This window comes from Nicrophorus vespilloides, unplaced genomic scaffold, assembly GCF_001412225.1.
Source record: "Nicrophorus vespilloides isolate i.1.1-1 unplaced genomic scaffold, Nicve_v1.0, whole genome shotgun sequence".
Taxonomy (NCBI): Eukaryota; Metazoa; Arthropoda; class Insecta; order Coleoptera; family Silphidae; genus Nicrophorus; species Nicrophorus vespilloides.
The window spans coordinates 379,184-389,831 of record NW_017099111.1 but is presented as its reverse complement, the minus strand read 5'-3'; the positions used below and the strand labels follow the sequence as shown (position 1 = coordinate 389,831).

The 10,648-nt window shown below is 36.7% G+C and overlaps 1 protein-coding gene across 1 annotated transcript; it reads right to left on the bottom strand.

The window, feature by feature from the left end:
• Positions 1–446: 446 nt before the first annotated feature.
• Positions 447–10,129, bottom strand: LOC108564040 (titin-like). The gene is made up of 4 exons (XM_017922928.1): positions 9,823–10,129; positions 9,072–9,275; positions 8,919–8,995; positions 447–8,860 (listed from the first exon to the last, which is right to left on the bottom strand). The coding sequence occupies exons 2-4, from the start codon at positions 9,248–9,250 to the stop codon at positions 549–551; spliced, it is 8,568 nt and encodes a 2,855-aa protein (XP_017778417.1). The 5' UTR covers positions 9,251–9,275; positions 9,823–10,129; the 3' UTR covers positions 447–548.
• Positions 10,130–10,648: the final 519 nt, after the last annotated feature.

Genomic DNA, 10,648 nt, shown 5'->3' with positions numbered 1-10,648 from the left:
GGTAATTTGAAATAAAATAAAGATAAAGGGGGCGCAATTTTAAATGTTTGTATTAAAACTACACATGTAATGATATATGTAATTATAAAATTAAGATATAATATATATCTAAATATAATCTTTAAAAATCATAACTAAATTATAATAATCTTGCTCAAGGAAAAAAATTAACATAGAATTAAAAGAAAAGAAAGAAAAAATACATTACCAATCAATTCTTTTTTTTATACATTTCGCCCAGCCCTTTCAAATAAATTACAAATAACAGTACAATTAAATCAATAATTTATTCAAAGGAGACAGAGCGAGCCTTACCAAGTATACATTGAAAAAGTACTATTTATAACAACATTTAGCAATGAAGCATAAAGAAAAATCATATTACTTTTCATATATTTATATACATACATATTAAAAAAAATATGATTGATAATGAAAATTGAAAAGAAAATAGAAATAGTAATCGTTGATATCCCTATACACATTTGTTTATATACAAGTCTTTTCCTTTTTCTTTAATTTTCCGTTTTTTACTTTGCTTCGCAGATTCAGTCAACTTTACTTTTCTTCTTTTCGGATTCCTCCACGTCATCGTCTTTTCGGTCCAAGCTTCGCTTTGGACTTCCACTGCCGGTGTTGGTCACAATTTCAGGTTGAACTGGAATTTCTACAGAATCATCTGTGCTGATAGCGCCCGGCGAATGGATCTTGTCTACACCGAATCCATCGCTAGAGGTAACGGGGATGTCGACATCTTTTTGCTCTAGCTCGAAAGTCGGATCCATATTATCGAAGTCGAACATGTCAGGTGGTGGTTCACTTAACGAGCTGCACATCTGAGTGGACATAGTACTCAAAAGATATTCCTCCTTAACAGGTAATTTAGACTTGTCCTTCTGGATAATCTCATTCGGTAGACTGGAGGCTGCGTCTTCTGGATCCTCGGTCAACAGGGGCATGGAAATTGATCCGGTGAACGGTTTCTCGTCCAACGATGGTAACGAATAACCAAAAGATGGGCTATTCAAGCCTGCCGAGGTCACGGCTACAACGTCTTGTATAGCTAGAGGCAACTCCAAATCCGAACTGGCCATCAAGGCAACCTGCTGCTGCGAAACTGTTTGAGAAATGTTGGGATCCGTTATAGTGATTGGCAAATCCACATTCTTCGGAACCTGCGATAATATATCGGCTTCGATTTTCTTACTATTAGTGCTAGGGATTTCTAACGGACTCATTATGGGTGAATTCATCGTACTTGTTTCAAGAACATTGTTAACGTTCATTGGATAGAGGCCGCTTCCGGGACTCAATTGTGATTGCGTCACTTTAGGTACTAGAGATTGCTGTTCTTGTTGGAAAACGTCGGTATCAGCAAGAGCAGCTGCAAGAATATCCTGATTCTTGGGAGTCTGATTGGCGAATATGGCACTGTTATCGCCACCCAACGAGTCTGGATTCAATGCAAGCAGCATCTGATTTTCTGAGTCATTATTTATTAAAATTTGCTGCCCATCGGCCTGTATCAAAATATTACCTTCCGCGTTTGCTAGTAAATTAGCTAAATCTGCGTTTCCTTCGGTGAGAGATTCTAAGAACTTTTGGGTGGAAGCTGGATCCCCGGTTATTATTAACTGTTGATTCGTATCTCCGTTGTTAATAGAAAGGCCTGGTATTGAGGAATTCTGATCTGCCGATGTTGTTGGAGTAGGTTCAACCACAGGAGGCGGCGGCGTCGGTTCAACCTTGATTTTTTCTATGGGTTCAGGTGCTGGTGCAGGTGATACGATTGTTGTTGTTGGCGTAACAGAAGTTGTCGTTTCGTTTTGATCAATTTGAAGCACCATATTGCTTAAATCTCCTCCGAGATTTGGATCTAACGACATTAAAGCTTCATTATTGAGCGGTGTCAAATTTCCAGTTTCATCCAACGTAACGAGCATGTACGATTGTGGTTGTCCATCTACGGTTTCACTTGGTAAAGCTAAAATCTGGCCTTCGGTAATGGTCGTTTGATTTCCAAGTGCATCTTGGATCACTAATTGATGTGGTGTGCGCTTCGTATCTGTCTCCTGTTTAGCTTGTATCGTCTCTTGCTTCTCTGCTTCTCGAACAACCGATGGTGTTGGTTTCAGGATTTTAGTAGTTTCCATCTTTTTAGTCGGTGAGATTGGAGCCAACGGTGGAATTGTTGTAGTCTTCGTGGAGGCCGAGGTATTCAAGAATACTTGTTTATTTACAGATACTTTGGATTCGGGTTTCTTTCCAGGATATGAAGCACGTTTAAGAGCCACCTGCTTGTAATTTGTTTTAGTTCCAGCAGCTCTATTTATTGCCTCTATTTGTTCAGCTACTTGCTTTTCCAGCAAAGCGTCATCAGTGCCTTGGATTTTCTTCACCGTCTGACCCTGCGGATTTTTTATAATTATGGTCCTCTGTTGTCCTGTGGGGCCTTTAATTTGACTATGAAGCAATAGCTTTTGTCCCAAAATCTTCTTAGGCTCGATCTTAGTTTTTCTAATCTGAGACATTGATGTACCCGGTGTTGTATATAAACCTGTATTGGTGGTGGTTATTTGCCCTTTCGAGTTTATTATCGTTTGTGAAATTATATTCGGCGATTTCGAGCTGTCTTTTTGTACTATACCTTTAATAGTTGTAGGCTTTTTAATTGGCGTTTGATAACCAATTTTCTTTTGTTGCGCTGGCGTCAGGAGTACTCGCGACTGCTGTCCCTGGTTATTAGTTACAATCATTATTTTATTACCTCTGGGTTCGCTGCTGACATTCTGAAGTTTGCTTGTGGGAGAGCTCAGAATCGCTGGACTCTTTTTGATGAATGGACGTTTTCCAACTGTATATTTACTGCCTGTAGGTGTTGAGGACTCCGGTGGAACTATCACGAATTTACCAGGCTTTCCGGCTTGGCTGATAATAGTTGGGCTGTGCTTCAATCCTGACGGTGTGCTTGTTTGATACACTTTCTGCGTTGGCTTAATATGTTTGATGAATGTTTTCCCCGGTGTCAACGATCTAAAGCTTGTCGGCATGGACTTGTTTAAAATTTTAACTTGCGGTTGCGTTTGTGGCACAATTTTCTTGATGGTCTTATTAGGAACTTGAGCTGTATCCTGTACTATGATTTGCATATTTTCAATTGACTCTGGTGTTAATAATTGATCGGTAAGAACTATTGGCATATTATCTATGTCGAAAACGTTGTCATCGGTTTTAGATATAATTGGCTGGATCACTTTTCCTGCAGGTGTTATTATTGTTTGATTAATAATCTTCGGTTTACTTTTAGCAGCCAATAGGGGTTTCTTTATCAATTCTGGTGAATTTTCGATGGCAGCTACTTTAGCAGTTTTTTTAATTATGTAAGCATCAATATCCTCGTAGTCTTCAAATGATCTCTTAGATGTAATCTTTTGGACTGATACTGAAGATGATTCGGTGCTGGCAGGTTTAATTATTTTTTCCGATAATATTGTTGCTTTGTTCGATTTGCTACCAGATGGAAGAGACGTTCGTACAACCAACTTAGTTTTTGGTTTGGCAGGAGTAATATCGAATTTTGGATTTGGTATTTTCGGTATTGGAGACTTAACCTTCTCTTGAGACTCGATGTTAACGTCGGCAAGGATTTCCATCAGTTTCGATTGAGATACACCTTTTGATTTGTTCGGGTCTGAATCAGATTTCTTAATTGGATCACTGAAACCCAAAGAACCTCCAACGATATCTTCCATCTGTTTCTCAATATCCATTTCGCTGCTTGGCGGAGGAGCACGAATCTCTTCTGTTTCCGTGAAATCCACAATTGTAGTTGCTTTAATGGTACCTTCTTCGATGATTGGAATATTAGCGATTTCCACTTGTCCATCTCCTAAATCGCTTGCTGATACAACAGTCAAATTCTTCTCAATACTCAATTCTTTCTCATCAGGAACCAACTCGGATAGCTGAGGCAATAATGGAGTAACTATAGGTAAAATATTCTCGGTGCGGTCCAACACTTCTTCAATGATATTTTTAACATCAAATTCGATAGTTTCATCAACATTCTTCTTTTCGCACTGAAGTTCATCTATTTTCTTTTCCTCTTCTACAATGCTTGTCGCCTCGATAGCCGCCTCCACGTTCTTATCGGTGCTAACATCATGAGTCTGTAAAGACAACCTCCTCAAACTTTTATCAGTACTACTCTCACGACTTCTTTTTGGAGGCAATATTCCAACAATATCATTAAATTCTCGACTTTTAACATCCTCACTGCGCGTTCTCTGACGACCAGTAGGTTTTTTATTTTCTTGCAATTTAGTCATTAATTGATTTTTTAATTTGGATACTTCAACACTCTTCGGAATTAGGGAACACTTACTTTCCGATTCAATTATTGGATCCAATCCGTGCGCATCCGACACAGTCTCAATTTTTTTCGGACTCTTTGCTTTCAATGCACTTTTTCCTTTTAATTTACTGGAGCCACAAATTGTTTCAAACAATTGTTCAACATTTAAATCACTTGTGACCCTTTTGGATTTTTTGATTGATGACAATTCTTCGGGTTTTTTGTCGATTTTGCATGCGTCTGAGGGTTCTTCTATTTTTTCCACATCTTCTTTCTTATCAAGTGTAGTCTCCAAAAACTCTTTGATTTCATCTATTTCGACTTTGTTTTCTGGAATCTCCAGAATTATTTCTTTTTCTTCTGTTTTTGTAGATTCTTCTTTGTTTTCAAATATACCATCAACAGGCAACGTGATTTGATCAACATTTTCAATAATTTCCACATTTTGTACAATTAAATTTTGTTCCTTGTTTTCGGTAATTGTTGATGGAACAGCTAAATCTTCTTTTAGCATATCTAAATTTATATATGATTCTTCTATATCAGTTTCCAGTTTATTTTCAGGATTTTCGCTTTCAATATTTTCAACAATATCGATATCAGTATAATCAACTGCAACATTTTCTTGAACCTTCAATTCGTTTGATACTTCAGGTTCCGGTTTTTTAATAGAATTATCTAATTGGATTGTTTCAGCTTCTATTTCCTTGGATTCCTCTTTTTCGACATGAGGTACCACCTTATCTATTTCATTTAATTCAATCTTATTTTCTTCAGTTGATCTCGGAGTTTCGTCTTGTTGTTCGCGAATTTCTTGCTTTGATTCAACCTTCTCATCATTGCATACAATTTGTTCATCAGGTATATTGTATGATTTTAAATTTATATCGAAGTTCTGTCCTTCTAACCACTCAAAGCTGACACCATCTTTTTTCTCATTTTTTGATTCATCTTTAACATCTTGGTTTTTCAATGGCTCAATTGCAGGCGAATCTTCCACCTTCTCTGTTTGCTGCTCTTTTTTCGAATTTGAAGCCTGCAAATCTGAGGACTTAAACATTTCTTCTATTGCACCATACTTCTTAGCACGTTGGTCACTAAGTCGAGAACTCGTCCTATCTCTTCTTTTTTCACGTTTGTTCAATTTTACACTCACATGTCTAAGTTCAATGTCTTCCTTCTCTACAATATTTACATTTGATTTTTCTACAATGTTTTCAACAACTGATGTAGATTCTTCTTGAGCCAATGGTTGACTAATAACTTTAATATCTTTAATTGGAGCTTCTTTTTTCTCAATTAATTCCTCAATTTCTTTAGGTAGCACCGTAGGAAGTTCAACCATTGGTATTTCAGCTTCTTTAACATCAACACAAGACATACTTACTTCCTCTGAACCTGTTTGTAGAGTTGATGTAACTTCAGTATTATCTTCAACTACTGGGACTTGTAATTTAGCAATGTCCAAGTCAGGAGAATCTTTAATATCTTGCTCAACTAACACTTTTTCACTATTCTCTAAATTATCACATTTAACATCCACCTCAGGCATCTGTACGTCTTTGGTTTCAGTTTTCTTGCTTCTTAAATTACGTTTTAATATTTCTGATTTTTCAGAGGAATCTTCTTTAGGATCCAATTTTTTAACTATTTTGCTATGATCTTCAACCTTCTTTTTATCCTCTACCGCGTCTTTAATAATAGATTGATTTGTTACATCTCTTTTCTTAATAGCACCAATGATAACTTTTAATGCAGCCTCATCGACCAACTGCTTTTTAACACCACTTCGCATACTTCTCGATGGTTTAGCAACTTCGTCTTTGCTTTCTTTTGGTGTTTCTAAAGCGTCAACATCTTTTAAAACATCCAACTTACTTGTCTTCTTGCGTTTACTTGGAGTGAAATCAATATTTTCAACAACATCTTCTGGATCCTTCTGATCATTTTTAGAAGCGCGTGCCAATTTCTTGATTTGTTTTGTCTCGTTTAAGATTTCTTCCTTTTCTGGTTCTTCTTCTTTGTCTCTTTTTTCCTTTTCTGGTTCTCGAACGGTTTCACTTATTTTGGATTTACTTTTCTCAGTATCTTCTTTGATTGTTTTCTCAATAGCATCTGTCTCTACTTTACTAACTTTCTTTACTTTCACATCGGCGCCTTTAGAAAGGCGATTGCTCTTTCCTGCTTTATTAGGAAGATCATCTTGCAGATCATGTTTGGCGGATTCAATTTTCGAAGATTTTTTCGACTTTTCTACTTCCGGTTTATCTTTAGTTTGAGACTCTGAATGTTTTTTTCGCCTCTTTGATTCATTGAATACAGTATCTGCAGATTCCAAAGCAGCTTCAAAGTCTAACTTTTTCACATTTTTAGCTTCTTCCTTTTTAGGTTTTGCTTCTTCTTCTGCGTCTATATTTTTAATATCTTTCAAACCAGAACTTTTCTCTTTCACCTCCTCTCGTTTACCTTTAATTTCTTCCTCAAACACGGTTTTCACTTTCTTTTTACCGGATTTACCTTCCATTTTAGCTTTCTGATTTGCACCATTCTTGTCTTCCTTTGCTTTTTCTTCTAAAATGATTTTACTCTCCGATTCTTGCTTAGGAGGCTCTTCTATTTCTTCCACAACTTTATCCTCGACATCAGACTCCTTAGACGCCTCCCTTGTAAGTTTACTTTGCCTTTTCTCTCTCAGCGATCTTCTACCGTGAAACTTAGAATCTTCTTCTTTCGCAATTACCTTTTCAGGCTTTTGTTCTTTTACTTTGACATCTTCCTTCTTTTCCTCAAGAACTTCTGTAACTTTAATGCTAACGTCTTTAGAATCCTTGGATTTCTTATCACGTCGTAGCTCTCTGGTTGGCGTTCTGGAATCCTTTTTGTTATCCTCCAATACATCAGATTTTAATTTAAGGTCCTTTTTAGAACTGCGCGTTTCTTTCTTTGAATCCATTTTATCAATCTTCTTGTCAATAGGAGAAGCACAGACCATATCAACTTCCATTGAAGAAGAAGATGAGGCACCAATTTGTTCATCTTTCAGAAGCGTTTCCGTTTCGGTAACAATACCGGTATTTAGAAGACTGCATTGAAAATCTTCGAAAGATTTATTAGACAAAACAATACTCTTGCAAGGTGTATCTTCTACGACTGGATCAATTTTCGATTTTTTATTTCCATTTTCCTTTTCCATTGTCTCCTCAAAAGATTTCACAAAACGTTTTTTGGGATTTGTAAGCTTCGTAGCAGAAGCAGGCGGCGATTCCGTCTTATCGGGAAATTTAATTGTCTTGCTGTTGTGAAAATTTTGTTCACATTTCAATGTTGCAGGCATCTCAGGTAATTCCGGTAAAGTTGTAGTTTCCATCAATTCCTTAAATGAACTCGTGTCAGGTTCTGGTGTTGTTTTTTCGGTAAGAGTCTCGGAATTGCTTTGATTATCGATTGTACGATTTGCGTCATCCTCTGCAGTTGGCAAATTCGGATCTTCCGTTGGTTCTGCAGACTTTCTTTTGTCGAGATTTACAGTCGTTTCGGAATCAACCTTTTCCTGTGTTTCCTTGAAATCACAACTTGATTTATCTACTTCCTCAGATGTAGACTCTTTAACTTCCGTTGATTTATCATCGACTGGTTTATCTTCGCTTATTGTTTTATCATCACTAACCTTTTCTTCTTCAACAGCTGCAGAAAATGCATCTTCATTTGTAGCAGCCTTATCTTCAGTTGCTTTGTCTTCAACTTTAGTTGCACTTTCATCTACCTTTTCCTCGGTTCCTTCCTCCTCCTCGTCATCCCACTCAGCTAATAAGTCGACACGAATATCAGTTTTCTTTTCTTCTTTAGCTTTTGAATCAACCTTCGGCTTTTTGCCGCTCTTTTTTCCTTTCAGCGTAACCTTCTTTCTCTTAACCTTAGGTTGATCCTCGTCCTCTTCATCCTCATGAGAGGAAAAGTCGTCTTCAGTTATTGACAGACCTTGTTCAATTCTTGCAATGTCCTCATCTATGCTTGAAGTGTTAGAGTGTGGAATTCTAAATGGACCTCTCTTGTTGACTTTCTTGATTGGCGTACGTTTTGCTTTTTTTCCCATGCCCGGAGAAGATATGTGCGTTTTATTATGTATCATAATAACACCTAAGCGGTTTGAAGAGAATCCACATGTTTGACATGTATAAGTATTATTATCAACTTGCTCTTGAACTTTATCAGGTGATTGAATAAGCATACGAACTTGATGATCATCATGACCCACAAATCTGGGATGAGTTACAAATGGCTCAGCTGCTTTCTTCCTACCAGGTGAACCCTTACCACTCAACCTTTTTAACTTATCTTTAGGTTTCTTGTTTGGAGATGGAAATATACCTTCATAACTTTCCTTGGGCTTTGGCGGGCCATACTTAGGGTCACTTAAAATATTCTCATTACCATGAGTCATCTTTTCAGCAACTATGATATCAGAAGAAAATTTTTTCATGAATGGATTCTTCGCTCTTTGTAAATCTACAAAAAATATAATTAATAAATATATATATATTTCTTAAGAATTTTTATTATATACCCATGCCCTTCTTGATAAATTCATCTTTCCTCAAGCAATTGTATGAAAATATGTGATTAGTATTTTTTATATATTCACTAAAACAATAAAAGATTTTGCATATTTTATTATTGGTCAAAGATTATTTTACTTATTTCTTTTCTGTGTACTTACTAGCTGTCTTCTTGAAAGAATGTGACAATTGCCAAGGGCATCTTCTTGAACTGCAGCTCATCTCGAACGTTTTCTGGTAACTTGTCATATTCAACAACTTCCCCTGGCCACCAACAGAACCGTAGCTTCACCCAGACTATATCTCCATGCGTGTATTGCACTGGTTCTGGCTCCGACATAATGCTCTCATATGTGTAAAACTATCTAAAATTCAAAACGTTTGGTGGTCAGCATCAACAGAGCATATTTATTTACAGCTTATCAACAATTCCGCCAACATAGAGAAAAATTCTGTCCAGAGAGATTTTTACCAGGGAAAATTGGCATTCTGCACCAAACAATTAAACACAGAAGCCGAATTGCGGGCGCTATTTCTATGGTAGCAAAGCAATAACCAACAAAGGAAAAAGTAAACAAGAGATTCGAACGACGGACAGTAGCAAATGCTGCTTCGAAATTGTGTTGGGCGTTGTGACAAATGCTATCATCCGCTCTTTCAGCTCAAAAATGCGAAAATTCATATTAGTTTTGTATTTAGGAATTTTGGTAGAAACGACGAGTCGGGAAAATGTATTGCCTGCATCGAAGCTCCGTTGCAGCGGTTGCAAGTAACGAAAATAGCTTTGAGTGAGCACAAAAACATTGGGGGAGGCAGCAATAACCCCGCGCTTTTCGTAAATCGTGCGAAAGAGCTACAATCAATACTCGGAAAAGTCCAATTCGCGTGGAAAACAAAAATAATCGTACTCACCAAGACACTTTTTTATTTAAACCAAAATAATTGTCAATAAATGCGTAACAATTTCACTTGTCACAAACGTACATCTTGTTTTTCACCCATAATGCAACGCGACTTTGGCGTCAGCAATGTTACCAACGTGAGCACATAGCTTATGTCTATGCTATTATGCCGCCATAACCTCAAAATTGCGTCAACTTTTCAGAATCCATGGCGCATTTCGCAGATAACGGGAGTTATCACTATCGATTCCGCCTTATGCATATGCTCACTAACATTCGCAGGTTGTCAGGAGTAATTAAAAACGACGGTCACCTGAATATAACATTACGCCCGGAATGCGGGTTATGCAACTGACCGAACAGTATCTGCATTTGTTTAACACTCGTAATTATGCAACGGGATTGATTGTCAGATTGCACGCAATCCAGCACATTTCTGCGACAATAATATGCATATATTCAATTTAATTTTATTCATTGTTCTTTATTTTTTTCTTAGTTTTGTAGGTAGTAACTAGTTCAATTGTAACTAATTGATTCTAGATATGCACTTCCTCAAAACGATTATATCGAAACTGTAAACCATCCATTTCAAGGAAATTTCATGCTGCTATTTTACTTTTCGTGGGAACATCTTGAAAACATGTGATTTCTAAGCTATAAATAGTATATATCAGGGCTATCAACCTTTTTGTAAATGCAACAAACTTATAAGTAATTAAATGTTTGTATTTGAAAAATGAATTCATTAAAAAAATACGTAATTTGGGATTTTTTGTATTGTCTAACATATGTTTGAAAATATACTAATAGTAAAGCATAATAATAAACAAAAA